We start from the raw sequence: 21585 nt of genomic DNA on the forward strand, positions 1-21585 counted from the left end.
ACTAATGTTGAGGTTCTGCTAAACTCTGTCATTGAAAATGTAAGAATTTGTCAAGGAGTAACTGATTATTTCTCCACTTGAAGCATAATCTAGACTATTTGAGTTCTCTGTCAGCTATAAATAACTGTTTCTATATTGAATTATATTTTATTCCATTTTATTGTTTTTATAGACAAAACATGGGTCTATTTTACTTTAGCATGTTGACATATTAGATGCTTTCTTTGGCTACCCAGGTATCTTTCCAGCAGAGTATCCAATCTTGTGCTTGTTTTAAGAAGACCCTCTTGGATAAGCCCATCCTGCCAGCTTTTCTACAAGAATCTAAATTTAAAAAATTATAAAAATGGACACAATGCTCATCTACTTAAAATTGGTTCACACTTCGAGTGCCACGGGTGAAAACTTATCAAATTTTCAGAAAGCCAAATTCCAAAATCTGAAGTTTGAATGAATGACAACAACTGCTATTAAGTTTAATCTTGAAAAATGTGTATAGCACTATATAGCACAGAGAACTATATTCAGTATCCTGTGATAAACCATAATGGAAAAAATATGAAAAAAAAGAATATATATATATATCTGAATCACTTTGCTGTATAGCAGAAATTAACACAATGTTGTAAATCAACTATACTTCAATTAAAAAAAGTTTAAATTTTAAAAAGAAAAGAAAAAGAAAAATGTGAAACTCTCAGGACATAATTGAGATCAATATCCCAGGAGTGAGCTGATGGAATCTGTGACTTAACATGAGGAAAACAGGTATTTCTTTATTTTCACACATGGTTTTCATTTACCTATTTGGGATTTAGCTTATGTACTAAAAACATGGATGTATCAGAAATCAACAATTTATTTATGGTGGATATAATAATGATGACAATTAACACTCAAACAATGTCTTATTTTTACCCTTTGTGCTGCCATGGAAACCCTCCATGGGTCCATGAGTATGGTGTAAGATCTTGGATATGGGTAACTGGCTTTAAAGATACTTCTGCACCCATAGGCTTTACAAACACTTATTTCCTATCTCCTGAAAAAGCTAAGTGTAAAATGAAATTGTAGGGACCTCCCTGGTGGTGCAGTGGTGAGGAATCCACCTGCCAATGCAGGGGACACAGGTTTGAGCCCTGGTCCGGGAAGATCCCACATGCCATGGAGCAACTAAGCCCGTGCGCCACAGCTACTGAGCCTGTGCTCTAGAGCCCGCGAGCCACACTACTGAGCCCGCATGCCACAACTACTGAAGCCCACGCGCCTAGAGCCCATGCTCCACACCAAGAGAAGCCACCGCAATGAGAAGCCCGCACACTGCAACTAAGAGTAGCCCCCGCTGGCCACAACTAGAGAAAGCCCGCATGCAGCAACGAAGACCCAACGCAGCCAAAAATAAATAAATAAATTATTTTAAAATAAAAAAAGAAAATTGTAGAAAAACTGGCATGTAATATAGCATTTCCAATCTATTATCAGTAAATGTTGTGAGACATGCTTTTGTGAAACCAGAGAGGTCAGATACAAAGACAGCAAAGGGAATATTTATCATATATAATGATTAGAGGAAGATGACAAGCCAGGACTGGCATTTTTATTCTGGATTTAACATAAATTCTTTTAAAACTATTACAAAGTGACCAAGACTAGGGTCTAGGGCTTCGTGTGGATGGGAATAAGGAAAGTAAATACTAAAAAGGGCACTATAGGGAAGCAGTTTCCTTGAATATTCTTAACTTCTGGGAGCAAGAAATTTTGTGAAGGATGAAAAGATTTAGGTGGCCTGGGATTTTACAGGTCCTTGTAAGTGACAGCACGCAGATGGAAAACCTAGCCTATATATATATATATATATATATATATTCATTCATATATATATTCATATATATATGAATCATTTTTCTGTATACCTGAAGCTAATACAACATTGTAAATCAAATCAACTATACTTCCAAAAAAAAGAGAAACTTCATTGAACTGAAACAAAAAGAAAGAAAAGAAAACCGAGCTCAATGTCATCTGCCAAGGGGCAGATACTCAAATGGCACATTATTCTAACCACGGGACCCCTCAGCCTGTGTCATCTCACCACCTCCCAGACCCCTCCCCCCACAGCTACCCAGATTCAAACCTAAATAATTGGAAAGCAACGCTCTGTGAGATTTCCAAAGTTCCCTATCAGTTGTGTGCAAGCACCTTGCTTTCTCTTCTCCCCTACACAGTTCCCCTCTTGCACCTTCATCTCCTTCCTCCCTTTCCTTTCCCCTCCCTCCTTCCTCAGCCTCCCTGGTCCCTTACTCTCCTCTCCTCTTATTCATTCCAACCCTGGAGCAACCAGGCTGTCTCCTATTCTGTGTCCTATACTCCTGAGGTGATTCTTAATGAAATAAATTTCAGGACCCCTACTGACTGGATCCATGACAAGTGAATCATTTATAGGAGCAGCTGGGCCCTGCCCAGCACAAGACCGTCTTTCAGCCTTTCTCTGTGTGCTTTTTCCACTCCTGCCCCACCTTAGCCCTCTCACCTCTAACTCACTGGAGGATACAAGCTGTGAATTCCTTGGGCTTCTTTCTCCTTTCTTTCTCCTATATTCTTCGTGGAGAACAGAAGAGTCTCCTCACTTTCTTAAGGTATATCTCAGAAGTTATCACACTTTAGTTATTATTCTTGAAGGGATCTCTCAAAGGATTCCCTTGTCTCCCAAAGCAGAGTCTCATCCTCTCTCACCTGCAAAATCCTGAGTTGGCCTACCCATTAGCTCCCCCTTCTCTCCGCCACCCTTTACATTTTATGTTCATCAGAAGTTTTTTTCTTTTTATGCTTGTAGCCCTCGATTCAAATGTTTTCAGTCATCTTTCCATCCTCAATGATTGCTGGATTTTCTGTGACTTAAGAAAAAGGGAAAGAAGAACCTTTGTAAAGATGGTTGTTAGGAACTTTGTAACAAGAAAGGCAGCCTTTTTGTTTATGAGTCTGAAACTGAACAGGTTTGACTTTCCTAGGATTGTCTGTCACTTCTCAAATTATCTATAAATTGTTGGCTATTTTTTTAAAAGCCTAAGGAGAGCAGAACATTTGGGAAGCTTCTGAAATACTCTATCAGTACCTTCAAGACCTGGCTCAAAATTTTCTCTCTTGATAGAAGGCTTCTGGGAATAACACTTTCTATACTCAATCTTTCTTAATTTTTAATCTTTCTTAATCTTAATTTTCCTATCAGTGCCCTGTACTCGTGTGTATTTTATCATAGAATAGTGGTTAAATGTATGGCCTTTAGGGATAGATGGCTTCAGTTTAAATCCCAGTTTCTACTGTATGACTCTGAATGGGTTACTTAACCTCTCTGTACCTTCGTTTCACCACTTATAAAATAGGGATATGACTGTCAATTACCATAGGATATTTTAAGGATTAAAGGACTCAGCACTGTGCATAGTGCTGAGTATATAGGAAAGGCTTACGATGATTGCTATTGTTATATGTTATTATCATGGTTAACCCTGTAAGTTCTTTGCATGTCCAACTAAGTTGTTAATCTCTTCAAGTCAGACATTTACATCATTAATCAAATAAAAAACAAATTAATACAAAATGTTTGAGGTAAGTCACTTAAAGATATGAAACATATTCTTTTCATAACTTTAAGGCATTTATATTTGGTATTTAAGCATCAATAAATACTTACATGTTATTGGATTTTAGATGGTATTTTATTTTTTCCTTTATTAAATCTAATCCAATGTATTACAAATAGAAAGTTAACACAGTCAACAAAGAATAACCGAATACATAAATTATTTCTCAAAATCACAATTTTGATTTAAAATATAACTTAAACATATTTCAAATCTGAAATATGTGGCATGTAAAAGCAGTGTTTACAAAATCAACCTTTTTAATCTCATTTTAAAAAGTCTGTGGTCCACTTAGGACAACTATCTTCTCCAAATGCCTAATAAAGTGTGAAGTTTTCTGAAAGTACTTAATGGTATTTAGACTAAGTGTACATTTCCAAACACTCACATTATGGGTTAATGCATTTGCAACAGACTTCTGAATGAGGTTACATTTGCTTATGTTGCAAATGAAAAATGCAGAAGAGTGAGGAGTTAGGACCTATTGAGTACCAGTGGAAGTCAATGTTTTCTTCCACTTCCCTCTCTCTCCTAATAGAAAATAATCCCAGTCAGTACTATCCTCACCAAAGAATATGAAAATGCTTCATGTTAAGACTTGGAATTATAGAATCATATATGGATGGGAAAAAAATCAAATCCAACTCCCTTATTTTATCGTTGAGAAAACTGAGGCCTGTAGCATTCATTTCAATTGAGACTTGTTTTCAAAACAACATTCATGCCCTTGAGTTATTTACTCTAGTTTTATCATTTATTTTCATGCTGTTTTATTGACTACAACTCAAAATACCAGTGTGCTCACAATGCCATGTGTTTGGATATGGTCCTTTCTACATGTGTCCCTGGAAAGGACTGTCTGGTCCTTGTGGGGAATTTTCCTTTGTGGTATCAAAGCCAGGGGCTCCAGGTTTTCCTTTGAGCATTTTTTTTTTTTTTTTTTTTTTTTTGCGGTACGCGGGCTTCTCACTGTTGTGGCCTCTCCCGCTGCGGAGCACAGGCTCCGGACGCACAGGCTCAGCGGCCATGACTCACGGGCCCAGCCGCTCCGCGGCGTGTGGGATCTTCCCGGACCGGGGCACGAACCCGTGTCCCCTGCATCAGCAGGCGGACTCTCAACCACTGCACCACCAGGGAAACCCTGTGACTAATCACTTTGACCTAAAGAAATAGGATTGGTAATAAAACCCCCAAACCACATCTTAATCACTTTGGAGTTAAAATTGTCTTTACATCTACCTAAATAAATTTATATTTAATATTCAAGTTATTTCCTGAACAATATGTTTTTATTTATTTTTTATTGCAGACTTTGATCTTTAATTAAATGTACTGGACAGGAGGATTTGGGGACCCTGCGTTGTCTGTAAGTGGTAGGTAACAAACTGTGCTGAAGCAACGTCAAGTATCAACTACTAATACTTTTACAAAGTCCTTTTAGAAATTTTCACGTTGATGTTACCAATTGACGTCGGTTTATTAGCATTTGGTTAATTAAGAGAAACCATATTGAAATAAAAGGGAAAAGGCAGACTAGAAGGACAGAAAGAGGCTCTCCCCATTTCCCTCCCCACCCTCCCTCCTTTGAAAGCTTTCTGGGAGCAGCAGGTTCCTGCAAGTGCCAGGAATCCGGTCTCGGTGAAGCGCGGAGCACTGCAGCGCCAGGGTTATCCCAGTTGGGGACTACAGGCTGCTTGGAACGTGCAAACACCTGGCGTGGTTTTGAGGGCCCTGGCGACTTGAGTCTCATTACGGTCCGCTCCAGGGTTGTAGGCAGAAGGCTCTGAGCGGTCAGAGGGGTTTCCTGTGTGTCAGCAACATCACTCTGCCGAGATAGCTGGCGGAAGAGCCAAGGAGCGCTCTCGGACCAATCGCTCTCCAGCAGCCAACCCTACCCCTGACCCTGACAGAGCGCGCCCTGACCGCCGACTCTGGTGAAGACCGGCCCTCCCAGAAGACGCCTCCGGCCCCGGGCGAACTTCGCGCAGGCACGCCCCTCGCCTCCCGGAGGAGCGCGGACTCGCCCGGGTGCCCAAACTCCGCCCATCCTCGCTGGGAGCCCTCCCGCCGCCTGCACTCGAGCAGGTCTCTAGAAGAGCCTGCGAGCTAACACAGACGGCGAGCCGGACGCGATCCAGAAGCACACGAGTCTGCGACCACGCGCGCTCCGATGGCCCCCAGAGGCTGAGCGCCGGGGGCGCGGAGGCAGCGGCGCGGGCCCTAGAGCCGAACTGCTGGCTTGCAAGGTAGGGCGCAGGAAGATGCCCAAACGAAGTTGATCCTGTGGGGAAGGAGGTTGGGGCGCGCCCTCCCCACCTCGGAGCGCAGAGCAGCGAGTTTGGCTCGACCTCACTGAGCCCCCGGCTTGCTCTCCGGCGCGAACCCGCGGCCCCTCGGGAAAGCGCAGTCGGAAAGTTGTCGGCGGCGGTGTCCCTCGCGCCCTGTTGTGTAACCTCGGCGCTGCCAGCCTCACCGGGAAGTTGCTGGTCCTCCGGCCAGCCCGGTTCGGTCGCGGCCCGGGGCAGATTTCATGGCCCGCGGCGAACGCGGGGCGGGAGCCGGCGTGGGCGAGCCCCTGCTTGACCCCTCCCGCAGAGTTCCCCGGCGCCCCCTCCCGTCTGCTCGCCCGCCTTTCCGATGCTCGCTGCGCCCCTCGCCGCCGCCCTCTTGCCGCCGCTTGCCCCTTGGAGCCGCCGCCTAAGTCGGGGAGGAGAGAATGACCGAGGTGCTGTGGCCGGCGGTCCCCAATGGGACGGACGCTGCCTTCCTGGCCGGCCCGGGCTCGCCCTGGGGGAACAGCACAGTGGCCTCCACCGCCGCCGTCGCCGCCTCTCCGTTCAAATGCGCGCTGACCAAGACAGGCTTCCAGTTCTACTACCTGCCAGCTGTCTACATCTTGGTGTTCATTGTCGGCTTCCTGGGCAACAGCGTGGCCATCTGGATGTTCGTCTTCCACATGAAGCCGTGGAGCGGCATCTCCGTGTACATGTTCAACTTGGCCTTGGCGGACTTCTTGTACGTGCTGACTCTGCCGGCGCTCATCTTCTACTACTTCAATAAGACCGACTGGATCTTCGGGGATGCCATGTGCAAGCTGCAGAGGTTCATCTTCCATGTGAATCTCTATGGCAGCATCTTGTTCCTGACCTGCATCAGCGCGCACCGGTACAGCGGTGTGGTGTACCCGCTCAAGTCCCTGGGCAGGCTGAAGAAGAAGAACGCAGTCTATATCAGCGTGCTGGTGTGGCTCATCGTGGTGGTGGGGATCTCCCCCATTCTCTTCTATTCCGGCACCGGGATCCGGAAAAACAAAACCATCACCTGCTATGACACCACCTCAGACGAGTACCTGCGAAGTTATTTCATCTACAGCATGTGCACGACCGTGGCCATGTTCTGTGTCCCTTTGGTGCTGATTTTGGGCTGTTACGGATTAATTGTGAGAGCTTTGATTTACAAAGACCTGGACAATTCGCCTCTGAGGAGGAAATCCATTTACCTGGTGATTATTGTACTGACTGTTTTTGCTGTGTCTTACATCCCTTTCCATGTGATGAAAACAATGAATTTGAGGGCCCGGCTGGATTTTCAGACCCCAGAAATGTGTGCTTTCAATGACAGGGTTTATGCCACTTATCAGGTGACAAGAGGTCTAGCAAGTCTCAACAGTTGTGTGGACCCCATTCTCTATTTCTTGGCAGGAGATACTTTCAGAAGGAGACTCTCCCGAGCCACCAGGAAAGCTTCCAGAAGAAGTGAGGCAAATTTGCAGTCCAAGAGTGAAGACATGACTCTCAATATTTTATCCGAGTTCAAGCAGAATGGAGATACAAACTTGTGAAGACGCAAGAATCCCCAAACACCCACTTTTGTAACATGGTAGGATGCTTAATAGAGCCAAGTGCTTTTTTCCCCTTTAAGTTTCTAGTAAGATTAAATTCAAACGAAGAAAGCAGTGAATTAAAAAAAAAAAAGAAGTGGAAATGCCTACACCCACACTTAGTTTGTTTGGGTTTGCTTTCAAGGACTTCCTTCTTTCTCACCAGAAGTATGTAACATAAAATAATACTATCCTACTTAAATATTTACTTTCTCTTCTGCCTTTAAAATTTGCAAGCTCTTCTGTTTAAAGTTTACATGAGTACTGGAGCTATTTGGATATTAATAACTTCTCTAAGAAAACTGACCACCTGAAACTTGAGTTTGTGATTCATCTAGTCTTTATTGTTTTTAATAATCTGAGCTAGGAACAAATTGAAACTTCACATTCTCAAATTACTGTAGTACAGCAAAATACTAAACTCGGTTCACTCAGTAGCAGATGAACAGATTGCAGCTCGGTGTCTCTTGGTCCTGTAAGCATAGGTGATGGCTGGCTGAATTACTTTGGAGAATTAAATAGAAAAGTCAAGTCAATGAATTTACAAGTCTAAAAAGTGATTATCTCCCAGTTATTTCTAGAAAACTGCTCACTCTGTGTTGGGTGCTAAATGTTTGGTGGTGGAATCCTGTATATATTATCTTACAGGTAAAATGCCTTCAAAATAATCAAAGTGCATGTACTTTCCTTTGTAAACACCATGAACTCTGTGAGACTTCCTGTGACAAAGAGCATTTACTTGCACCACCGCTGTGCAGTGCCCTAGGAGTGTGTTTGTGTTCCTGTACAAATGCTCACTTCCATCTGTAAAAACAATTTTAAAAATCACAGATAAATTACAGACCCAGGTTGAATAACTGTTAGCAAGTTGAGGGATGCTGGGCAGGTGGGAGAGTGGCTGACAGTCATCCATAACGCGTAGCCTGCAAACATATTTCTCGAATGTATGAGGCAACTGGGAGTGGGGAGAAGACATTTTTAGAATAAGGGCTTTAGCTTAAATTAATTATGGTGTAAAGGCCCCTTTTTTTTGTTTAGTTTTGTTTTTGCTTCTTCCAAATGCTGGAAAACATTAAATGCAATATAAAAAGAAGAAGGCAGAATTTGTGTGGGTTGTGTTGGTAGAATGAAATGCTATAATGCTTTATTGGATCTTACATCCTCATATTTGAAGGAAAAAACTCCAAATATATGGGAAAGGGAAATATGAGGAATTAAATTTAAGTACTTGAAGTACCACAGCACTAAAAAGTAAGGTATAGAAACTACTAATCAGACTAGTAATAGTTTAAGAGAAGACCACCAGTGTTTTCTTTTATATTTTCCCTCTGCCAGGCAGTAATGACAAATCTGTAAAATACTTCAATAACTTTAATAACGATTTTCAGTGAATATTGAATTGTGGCATTTCTAGCCTTTGAAATGGTCAAATTCGATACAATGCCGAATAATGAGGTGAGGTGACAGTTTCCAACACCAAATAAATAAATCCAGTGTCGAAGGAATTTTTAGTTGTGAAGGTACCCAGAGTCTACAGCTGATGGTGGGGTAACTTGTTTGAAAGCACTTTATATGTAGAGCAGTTTGGGGCTGTGTCTCAAGGTGAGAACCTTAGCGCCCTGTGAGACCTAGTGACAGGGAAGTCAGAGCTGGGCTTCACTTCTTGCAGGACCTCAGTGGACTGCAGATTTGTGAGCCCTCAAGTTTCTTCCTAGACTTGCTCCAGCCACTAAGATCAATGAAGAAGAGCTGTGTTTAGCCATCCTAAAGAGTGCTGCTTTTTCACATGTTCAGTCTTAAAGCACAGAATTATAGAAACCAAATCAAGAAGAAACCTTCTAGATGTCCTACCTACACCTCCTCATTTTGAGAAAAGAGAAGGGTTAGCTAGGTTCTCATTTGGTTAGGGCCCTGCAGTGTTGTCTGTTGTGGAATCCTAAAAGAAAAAGACTAAGATATGTCATGAGTGTGTTACCCCTGTCAAATATCATGTTCAGTGAGACACAATTAATATCACTAAATTGGCCAAAATGGAAATGTCAAAAGCCCGTTATCATCCTTAAACTCGAAGGCTAATGGTACACATTTCTATAATATTCCCTCACCATTTACTTTAGTGTTCTTCCTTTTAGGTCTGATGCCCAGCCTGGTTTACAGTATGTGTTAAGTACGTTGTTTCAGCTCCCAGAGAACTTTCTTTTGGTCCAGTGTGGAGGTGAACAGCGACTAGAAATGCCCTTTTACTTCTTGGCATGCTTTTTCCAGAGTGTTTCTTCTTTAGCTTCATACATCACGTGGTAGACAATGATGACATGCAGATACCTGCCTAATGGTGACAAGAATGATCTCTCCAACCCCTCCCAGGCACAAATTGGTTTCTGGGATGAGTCTGCTAATGGTGATCTACTGGCTGAAGATCTGATTCATGATATATGATAAGAGTAGGTATTTTAAGAGTAAAGGCAGAAATCTACTGGCATTTTGATAAAAGAGTCAAAATTACAGAACTTATCAGTTAACTAAATTTCACACTACAAAACTGTTTGAATGCCAAGCTCAAGGCGTTTTATGGCTCATCAGCTGGCACCTTTGACTCTTTGAACATCAATGTTTGCACTTGTTTGCATCAGTGTTTGCACTGAAATGCTAAAAACACAGACCTAGAAGAGATACAGCATGAGAGTAGGATTTGGAGTTAAAATGGTGACACTGCCACTTGGCCAGATGTGGAACTCTTGACCCTGGCAGGACCACTCCGTGGATTAAAAGGGTTGGATGACATCCATCTGTTGGGGCCTTAGGGGATGTGGTAAAGCCAGAGGTGCATGAAGTCTGCTACTGTGTTTTCCAGGACTGTTCAATTCCAGTCCTTGACTGAAAATTCATACAGAGTTCACTGACTGTGATATGGATATGACCTGTAGGTTTTCTCAGTCTCCTCAGGGCAGTGCACTACACTGCCTTTGGATACAAGAGATGTCAGTGCTTATAGCACTGTAGCAGCTTGTAGCAGCTGGAATTGGACTAGTGACAATAAAGATTTGTAATTAGTTAGAGATATAGTGAAGCTTTAACTTTGCTGGTCAAATTGTAACTATCATAATAGTATTTATTGATGAAGCTCACAGCCCTTCCATTGTACAGATTGAAGAACTTTCTTGAAAGTTCCAACATACTGAGGTAAATTATATTTATTACAATGTATAATATTAATATGTCACACTGGTGTATTTTACATAATATATGATGCATAAAAAATGAGAGTTACTGTATATTATGATGCTTTCCAAATATCAGTATCTTGAAATGTTTAAGTCTTCAGATTTCTTTTATCTAAAATACGAAAATCTGTTTTGTGATACAAGTGATTCATTTTCTCTACAAATGCTTTTGCACGTTTATCTTTTTATTTAGGGTTCTTTCTACACAGACACAGTTTGGTGTCAATCGATAGTAAATACAAAATATCTTAGCCAGACTGGGTCTGTATTGTCTACATTTTATATACTATTGTAGAAAAGTTTATATTGTCTTTTTAATACATTTGAAATTGTGTCCCCAGATACAGTCAGAGCTTCCCATTTCCAAATGCAAAAGGCTTGTCCTAAATTCAGAGGAGATCTCTTACGTTTTAGTAGTCTGGTGAGATGGGCATTACAGATACAACATTAGAGTTTGAGGAAATACTTTAGGGAGATGGGGAGAGAAAGAGGCAGCTGGAGTAATCAGTTACTGTGCTCAATTCCGCTTCAATTTTATTTTGTGTTTCTTCTCAAGGTGAAATAGTATAATCTTAATTTCTTTGAGATGGAGTTTCTAAGTAACACACTACCAGCAAGTTCAACACTGCTAGTAATTTTATTGTTTTCTTTGTTCATTTGATAACTTTAATTCCAAGTTTTACAGTAATAACTGTATATTATTTGGCTGCTGAATCCTGTTACAGTTTTTTAGTTCTGTTGTACATTGTATTATACACATCATTACAAATTAATATGAAGGGGAATATATGTTACATATCAAAAATTGTGAATTTGAATTGTAGTATGTTTTAGTGCTTTTGCCAAAATGTTTATTTTTATAATATCTGTAATTTTAATATAGATAATTGAACTAGATTTCTTTGTGATTAATAGTGCCATTGAATGAGCAGTATGGAAACAGTGTTACTTGACATTTTGAGCTTTCTCAGGTTTATCGAAATCAATGGTAGCTTAACAGATTCCAGACTAACTGTGCATAATTGTGTTTTAAAAGGAATGTACATTTCCTATAAGTTTGCATGCAGGAGTGTACAGCTTGGAATGTGTGTGTGTGTGTGTGTGTGTGTGTGTGTGTGTCCATGGCATGGCAGCCAACTTTGTATCTGCTGTTGTAATAACAGCAGAGCTTTGATACAATCATGGTCATTAGAATTGTACCTACCATAGACAGTTAAAACTGAAAAAGTCTCAATAAAACTATGAAATGTGGTCTGATGGCTTCTATGTTATTATAGTAATAATACTTACAAGTTTCCCCAAATTTTGACACGTACCATTATACCGGCTGGCAAATATTGGCAATACTACTTACTAGTATCCTACTAATACTAGGATATATTGAATCAGCACAGGCATCTCTTAACATGTAGCCTGGACTGTAAGAAGTGAAGTGTTAAAGAAAGAATCCTGGTGCAAGGTAACTGATAAGATCATCATTATTTTATATTTAAATATTAATAGGAGCTTGATTTAATTCTTTGAGGAAAATATGGAACACAATCTCAATACATATTTCTCATACTAGTGTTCTGTGTTTAAAATGTTAGCTGTAATCTAATGTAATGTAATGCCTCCTCTAATTTTTTAATCCACGGAGGGAGTCATTCTAATAATCCTTTGTGGTTTCTGTTTTTCTATTAGCCCACATTGCCTACTTCTCTCAAGTTTATATATTGATATACACACACACACACATGCACACATATATATGTTGCTATGCAGTGAAAACCTGTACATGGAATGGACACATGCTTAAATCATTACTTTCTTTCCTTAGTGGGGAAGGTAAGTGCACTATGGTCCTGCACTAGATTTTTTGGTTGTCTGCTGAGACAGGTGCCCTATCACAGAATCCTGTGGGTAGAAAAATGCAAATCTCTTGCAGCCCCTAAGATACTGTCACTCAGTTTTAACTCCTTAATTGACTGTACTATCCAAGACTTCACCACTCAGGAGGCCTCACTTACTAACATCAGCTTTGGTAGAGTTTTGTGGCTATGTATATGCGTGTGTGTGTGTGTATGTTTGTTTAGTGCATACACAAATTATACAGATAATTATCTTTCTGACTTAAGAAGCATTTACCATAACGCTTTGGGCACCCTGTGATTTTCAAAATCACTTTGGGATTATAGTCAGAGAAACTTCTCTATCCACAAGTAAATATACTGTGTTTAAAGTCTCTTTTTTACTTTAATGAACTGGGAAGTTTATATTTTCTTTTCAGGAGGTTTAGACTTTTGTTGCCAGATATGGTCAGAGTTTCTATTTCCAAATGTAAAACACATGGCCTAAATTCAAAGTAGATCTGTTATTGTTTAAAAGTCTGATGGATGGGCCATTAAAGACACAACATATGTCACTAGAAATCCATGTCAATATTATTACTGTGCTTACTCGATTTAACCCTGCAAGGTTACATTGCTTTGGGGTAGACCCCAGGGCCTAACATCCCCAGCCAGCATGGTTTCTGGGACCGATGATCCAAACAACAGCTGTGGATGGAGTCAGGCCCCTGGGCTGAGCAGCTGACAGTACTGAGCCCCATAGCAATGGACGTGGGTAAGGAGTAGGGGTGATGGGAGGCACGTGGGAGCAGCCAGTACTGCACAGAGGGGGAGAAATGCACTGCCTTTCCTGTTTACCAGATGAAGGGAGATCATCTGCGTGAAGGTGGTAACTCCCTGATGATAGATCAAAACAGAAGGCGGCCTTGGAGATGATCCAATCCAGTCACCTCAGTTTGCTCCTGGGAGTAAAATTTTCACGTTCAAAGGTGGAAGCAGCAAAAAAACTGAGGGCTCTCACTGCTATTAACACATTCCTCCCACGACCCAGGGCTCTTCAAACTGTGGATCTTGACCCATTGGTGGGTCAGAAAGTGAGTATAGTGGGTTATGATAGGCACTCATTCACATAATGGAACAGTATAGATCACAGTCCGTAATCAGTGAGCAAGTCTTTGTGATTTTAACTTCAGACACACTCACACACACACTCACACTCACACAACACATACATTTACATATATTTACGTGTACTTGTGCCCTGGGTCACAGTGGACATTTGATTTCTTATTGAGGGCCTGGTCAAAAAAGTTAAAAAATGACACTACTCAGCAAAAGGTAGCGTGGAGTTATGGAATAGGGCATGAGACATTGTTTCTTAAAAACTATTTTCAAATCAACACAAAGAATCTTCGTTGTTCAGGAGCTTCAAGATGGAGGAAGAGTAAGACGCGGAGATCACCTTCCTCCCCACAGACATATCAGAAATACATCTTACACGTGGAACAACTCCTACAGGACACCTGCTGAACGCTGGCAGAAGACCTCAGACCTCCTAAAAGGCAAGAAACTCCCCAACGTACCTGGGTAGGGCAAAAGAAAAAAGAATAAACAGAAACAAAAGGACAGGGACGGGGCCTGCACCAGTGGGAGGGAGCCGTGAAAGAGGAAAGGTTTCCACACACTAGAAGCCCCTTCGCGGGCGGAGACTGTCGGTGGCGGAGGGGGGAGCTTCAGAGCCACGGAGGAGAGCGCAGCAACAGGGGTGCGGAGGGCAAAGCGGGGAGATTCCCGCACAGAGGATTGGTGCCGACCGGCACTCACCAGCCCGAGGCTTGTCTGCTCGCCCAACGGGGCAGGCGGGGCTGGGAGCTGAGGCTCGGGTATCGGGTTTCAGTCGGAGCGCAGGGAGAGGACTGGGGTTGGCGGCGTGAACACAGCCTGAAGGGGTTAGTGCACCACAGCTAGCCGGAAGGGAGTCCGGGAAAAGGTCTGGACCTGCCGAAGAGGCAAGAGACTTTTTCTTCCCTCTTTGTTTCCTGGTGCGAGAGGAGAGTGGATTAAGAGCGCCGCTTAAAGGAGCTCCAGAGACCGGCGCGAGCCGCGGCTAACAGCGTGGACCCCAGAGACGGGCATGAGACGCTAAGGCTGCTGCTGCCGCCGCCAAGAAGCCTGTGTGCGAGCACAAGTCACTATCCACATCTCCCTTCCGGGGAGCCTGTGCAGCCCGTCATTGCAAGGGTCCCGTGATCCAGGGACAACTTCCCCGGAAGAACCCATGGCGCGCCTCGGGCTGCTGCAACGTCACGCCGGCCTCTGCTGCCGCAGGCTCGCCCCGCACTCCGTGCCCCTCCCTCCCCCCGGCCTGAGTGAGCCAGAGTCGCCAAATCAGCTGATCCTTTAACCCCGTCCTGTCTGACCGAAGAACAGACGCCCTCAGGCGACCTACACGAAGAGGTGGGGCCAAATCCAAAGCTGAACCCTGGGAGCTGTGCGAACAAAGAAGAGAAAGGGAAATTTCTCCCAGCAGCCTCAGGAGCAGCGGATTAAAGCTCCACAATCAACTTGATGTACCCTGCATCTGTGGAATACCTGAATAGACAACGAAGCATCCCAAAATTGAGGAGGTGGACTTTGGGAGCAACGATATATATATTTTTTTCCCCTTTTTCTCTTTTTGTGAGTGTGTATGTGTATGCTTCTGTGTGAGATTTTCTCTGTATACCTTTGCTTTTACCATTTGTCCTAGGGTCCTGTCTGTCCGTTTTTGTTTTTTTTTTGGTTTGTTTGTTTTTTAATTACTTAAAAATTATTTTTCTTAATAATTATTTTTTATTTTTTTTAATTTTAATAACTTTCTTTTATTTTATCTTCTGCTTTCTTTCTTTCTTTTCTCACTTTTATTCTGAGCCGTGTGAAGGACAGGCTCTTGGTGCTCCAGCCAGGCGACAGGGCTATGCCACTGAGGTGGGAGAGCCAACTTCAGGACACTGGTCCACAAGAGACCTCCCAGCTCCATGTAATATCAAACGGCGAAAATCTCCCAGAGATCTCCATCTCAACACGAGCTCCCAGCTTCACTCAACGACCAGCAAGCTACAGTGCTGGACACCCTATGCCAAACAATTAGAAAGACAGGAACACAGCCCCATCCATTAGCAGAGAGGCTGCCTAAAATCATAATAAGGCCACAGACACCCCAAAACACACCACAAGACGTGGACCTGCCCACCAGAAAGACAAGATCCAGCCTCATCCACCAGAACACAGGCACTAGTCCCCTCCACCAGGAAGCCTACACAACCCACTGAACCAACCTTAGCCACTGGGGACAGACACCAAAAACAATGGGAACTACGAACCTTCAGCCTGCAAAAAGGAGACCCCAAACACAGTAAGTTAAGCAAAATGAGAAGACAGAAAATCACACAGCAGAGGAAGGGGCAAGGCAAAAACCCACCAGACCTAACAAATGAAGAGGAAATAGGCAGTCTACCTGAAAAGGAATTCAGAATAATGATAGTAAAGACAATCCAAAATCTTGGAAATAGAATGGAGAAACTACAAGAAACATTTAACAAGGACCTAGAAGAACTAAAGAGCAAACAAACAGTGATGAACAACACAATGAACGAAATTAAAAATTCTCTAGTAGGGATCAATAGCAGAATAAATGAGGCAGAAGAACAGATAAGTGACCTGGAAGATAAAATACTGGAAATAACTACCGCAGAGCAGAATAAAGAAAAAAGAATGAAAAGAATTAAGGACAGTCTCAGAGACCTCTGGGACAACAATAAACGCACCAACATTTGAATTATAGGGTTGCCAGAAAAAGAAGAGAAAAAAAAAGGAACTGAGAAAATATTTGAAAAGATTATAGTTGAAAACTTCCCTAATATGGGAAAGGAAATAGTTAATCACATCCAGGAAGCACAGAGAGTCCCATACAGGATAAATCCAAGGAGAAACATGCCAAGACACATATTAATGAAACTACCAAAAATTAAATACAAAGAACAAATATTAAAAGCAGCAAGGGAAAAACAACAAATAACATACAAGGGAATCCCAATAAGGTTAACAGCTGATCTTTCAGCAGAAACTCTGCAAGCCAGAAGGGAGTGGCAGGACACAATTAAAGTGATGAAAGGGAAAAGCCAACAACCAAGATGACTCTACCAAGCAAGGATCTCATTCAGATTTGATGGAGAAATTAAAACCTTTACAGACAAGCAAAAGCTAAGAGAATTCAGCACCACCAAACCAGCTTTACAACAAATGCTAAAGGAACTTCTCTAGGCAGGAAACACAGAGAAGGAAAAGACCTACAATAATAAACCCCCCAAAATTAAGAAAATGGTAATAGGAACATAGATATCGATAATTACCTTAACTATAAATGGATTAAATGTTCCAACCAAAAGACATAGAGTGGCTGAATGGATACAAAAACAAGACCTGTATATATGCTGTCTACAAGAGACCCACTTCAGACCTAGGGACACATACAGACCGAAAGTGAGGGGATGGAAAAAGATATTCCATGCAAATGGAAATCAAAAGAAAGCTGGAGTAGCAATACTCATATCAGATAAAATAGACTAAAACAAAGGCTTTACAAGAGATAAAGAAGGACACTACATAATGATCAAGGGATCAATCCATGAAGAAGATATAACAATTGTAAATATTTATGCACCCAACATAGGAGCACCTCAATACATAAGGCAAATACTAACAGCCATAAAAGGGGAAATCCACAGTAACACAATCATAGTAGGGGACTTTAAAACCCCACTTTCACCAATGGACAGATCATCCAAAATGAAAATAAATAAGGAAACACAAGCTTTATCTTTTTTTTACAATTTTTTTTTTTTTTTTTGCAGTACACGGGCCTCTCACTGTTGTGGCCTCTCCCATTGCGGAGCACAGGCTCTGGACACGCAGGCTCAGCGGCCATGGCTCACGGGCCCAGCTGCTCCGCGGCATGTGGGATCTTCCTGGACCGGGGCACGAACCCGTGTCCTCTGCATCAGCAGGCGGACTCTCAACCACTGCGCCACCAGGGAAGCCCGGAAACACAAGCTTTAAATGATACATTAAACAAGATGGACTTAATTGATATTTATAGGACATTCCATCCAAAAACAACAGAATACACATTCTTCTCAACTGCTCATGGAACATTCTCCAGGATAGATCATGTCTTGGGTCACAAATCAAGCCTTGGTAAATTTAATAAAATTGGAATCATATCAATTATCTTTTCCGAACACAACGCTATGATACTAGATATCAATCACAGGAAAAGATCTGTAAGGAATACAAACACTTGGAGGCTAAACAACACATTACTTGATAACCAAGAGATCACTGAAGAAATCAAAGAGGAAATCAAAAAATACCTAGAAACAAATGACAATGACAACACGACAACTCAAAACCTATGGGATGCAGCAAAAGCAGTTCTAAGATGGAAGTTTATAGCAATAAAATCTTACCTTAAAAAACAAGAAACATCTCAAATAAACAAGCTAACCTTACACCTAAAGCAATTAGATAAAGAAGAACAAAAAACCCCCCCAAAGTCAGCAGAAGGAAAGAAACCATAAAAATCAGATCAGAAATAAATGAAAAAGAAATGAAGGAAACGATAGCAAAGATCAGTAAAAGTAAAAGCTGGTTCTTTGAGAAGATAAGGAAAAATGATAAACCATTAGCCAGACTCATCAAGAAAAAAAGGGAGAAGACTCAAATCAACAGAATTAGAAATGAAAAAGGAGAAATAACAACTGACACTGCAGAAATACAAAGGATCATGAGAGATTACTACAAGCAACTATATGCCAATAAAATGGACAACCTGGAAGAAATGGACAAATTCTTAGAAATGCACAACCTTCTGAGACTGAACCAGGAAGAAATAGAAAATATGAACAGACCAGTCACGAGGACTGAAATTGAAACTGTGATTAAAAATCTTCCAACAAACAAAAGCCCAGGATCAGATGGCTTCACAGGCTAATTCTATGAAACATTTAGAGAAGAGCTAACACCTATCCTTCTGAAACTCTTCCAAAATATAGCAGAGGGAGGAACACTCCCAAACTCATTCTACGAGGCCACCATCACTCTGATACCAAAACCAGACAAAGATGTCACAAAGAAAGAAAACTACAGGCCAACATCACTGATGAACATAGATGCAAAAATCCTCAACAAAATACTAGCAAACAGAATCCAACAGCACATTAAAAGGATCACACACTACGATCAATTGGGGTTTATCCCAAGAATGCAATGATTCTTTAATATACATAAATCAATCAATGTGATACACCATATTAACAAATTGAAGGAGAAAATATGATCATCTCAATAGATGCAGAGAAAGCTTTTGAAAAAATTCAACAGCCATTTATGATAAAAACCCTCCAGAAAGTAGGCATAGAGGGAACTTTCCTCAACATAATAAAGGCCATATATGACAAACCCACAGCCAAAATCATCCTCAATGGTGAAAAACTGAAACCATTTCCACTAAGATCAGGAACAAGACAAGGTTGCCCACTCTCACCACTATTATGCAACATAGTTTTGGAAATTTTAGCCACAGCAATCAGAGAAGAAAAAGAAATAGAAGGAATCCAAATTGGAAAAGAAGTAAAGCTGTCACTGTTTGCAGATGACATGATACTATACATAGAGAATCCTAAAGATGCTACCAGAAAACTACTAGAGCTAATCAATGAATTTGGTAAAGTAGCAGGATAGAAAATTAACGCACAGAAATCTCTTGCATTCCGATACACTAGTGATGAAAAATCTGAAAGTGAAATTAAGAAAACACTCCCATTTACCACTGCAACAAAAAGAATAAAATATCTAGGAATAAACCTATCTAAGGAGACAAAAAACCTGTATGCAGAAAACTATAAGACACTGATGAAAGAAATTAAAGATGATACAAATAGATGGAGAGATATACCATGTTCTTGGATTGGAAGGATCAACATTGTGAAAATGACTCTACTACCCAAAGCAATCTACAGATTTAATGCAATCCCTATGAAACTACCACTGGCATTTTTCACAGAGCTAGAACAAAAATTTGCACAATTTGTATGGAAACACAAAAGACCCCGAATAGCCAAAGCAATCTTTTTTTTTTTTTTTGTGGTACGCGGGCCTCTCACTGCTGTGGCCCCTCCCGCTGCGGAACACAGGCTCCAGATGCGCAGGCCCAATGGCCATGGCTCACAGGCCCAGCCACCCCGCGGCATGTGGGATCCTCCCGGACCGGGGCACAAACCCGTGTGCCCCACATCGGCAGGCGGACTCCCAACTAGTGCGCCACCAGGGAAGCCCCAAAGCAATCTTGAGAAAGAAAAACGGAGCTGGAGGAATCAGATTCCCTGACTTCAGACTATAGTGCAAAGCTACAGTAATCAAGACAGTATGGTACTGGCACAGAAACAGAAATATACATCAATGGAACAGGATAGGAAGCCCAGAGATAAATCAACACACATATGGTCACCTTATCTTTGATAAAGCAGGCAAGAATATACAGTGGAGAAAAGACTGCCTCTTCAATAAGTGGTGCTGGGAAAACTGAACAGCTACATGTAGAAGAATGAAATTAGAAGACTCCTTAACACCATACACAAAAACAAACTCAAAAGGGATTAAAGACCTAAATGTAAGGCCAGAATCCATCAAACTCTTAGAGGAAAACATAGGCAGAACACTCTATGACATAAATCACAGCAAGATCCTTTTTGACCCACCTCCTAGAGAAATGGAAATAAAAACAAAAATAAACAAATGAGACCTAATGAAACTTAAAAGCTTTCGCACAGCAAAGGAAACCATAAACAAGACCAAAAGACAACCCTCAGAATGGGTGAAAATATTTGCAAATGAAGCAAGTTACAAAGGATTAATCTCCAAAATTTACAAGCAGCTCATGCAGCTCAATAGCAAAAAAAACCAAACAACCCACTCCAAAAATGGGCACAAGACCTAAACAGACATTTATCCAAAGAAGATATACAGATTGCCAACAAACACATGAAAGTATGCTCAACATCATTAATCATTAGAGAAATGCAAATCAAAACTACAATGAGTTATCATCTCACACTGGTCAGAATGGTCATCATCAAAAACTCTACAAACAATAAATGCTGGAGAGGGTGTGGAGAAAAGGGAACCCTCTTGTACTGTTGGTGGGAATGTAAATTGATACAGCCACTGTGGAGAACAGTATGGAGGTTCCTTAAAAAACTAAAAACAGAACTACCATATGTCCCAGCAATCCCACAACTGGGCATGTACCCTGAGCAAACCATAATTCAAAAAGAGTTATGTACCAAAATGTTCTTTGCAGCTCTATTTACAACAGCCAGGACATGGAAGCAACCTAAGTTTCTATCAACAGATGAATGGATAAAGAAGATGTGGCACATATATACAATGGAATATTACTCAGCCATAAAAAGGAACGAAACTGAGTGATCTGTAGTGAGGTTCATGGATCTAGAGATAGTCATACAGAGTGAGGTAAATCAGAAAGAGAAAAACAAATACCGTATGCTAACACATATATATGGAATCTAAAAGAAAAAAAAAAGTCATGAAGAACCTAGGGGCAAGATGGGAATAAAGATGCAGACCTAAAGAGAATGGACTTGAGGATATGGGGAAGGGGAAGGGTAAGCTGGGACAAAGTGAGAGAGTGGCATGGACATAGATACACTACCAAACATAAAATAGATAGTGGGAAGCAGCCGCATAGCACAGGGAGATCAGCTCGGTGCTTTGTGACCACCTAGAGGGGTAGGATAGGGAGGGTGGGAGGGAGGGAGATGCAAGAGGGAAGAGATATGGGGACATATGTATATGTCTAACTGATTCACTTTGTTATAAAGCAGAAAGTAACACACCATTGTAAAGCAATTATACTCCAATAAACATGTTAAAGAATAAAAAAGGAATCTTAGTTG

At 41.5% G+C, this 21585-nt stretch overlaps 1 protein-coding gene across 1 annotated transcript; it reads left to right on the forward strand.

Moving 5' to 3' along the window:
- Nucleotides 1–6357: 6357 nt before the first annotated feature.
- Nucleotides 6358–7735, forward strand: P2RY1 (purinergic receptor P2Y1; the record flags this gene model as incomplete). Its single annotated transcript, XM_079705359.1, has 1 exon — nt 6358–7735. One exon carries the CDS (start codon nt 6358–6360, stop codon nt 7480–7482), a length of 1125 nt encoding a protein of 374 aa, XP_079561485.1. The 3' UTR covers nt 7483–7735.
- Nucleotides 7736–21585: the final 13850 nt, after the last annotated feature.

This window comes from Hyperoodon ampullatus (assembly GCF_949752795.1).
Source record: "Hyperoodon ampullatus genome assembly, chromosome: 5".
In the NCBI taxonomy this organism is placed as follows: Eukaryota; Metazoa; Chordata; class Mammalia; order Artiodactyla; family Ziphiidae; genus Hyperoodon; species Hyperoodon ampullatus.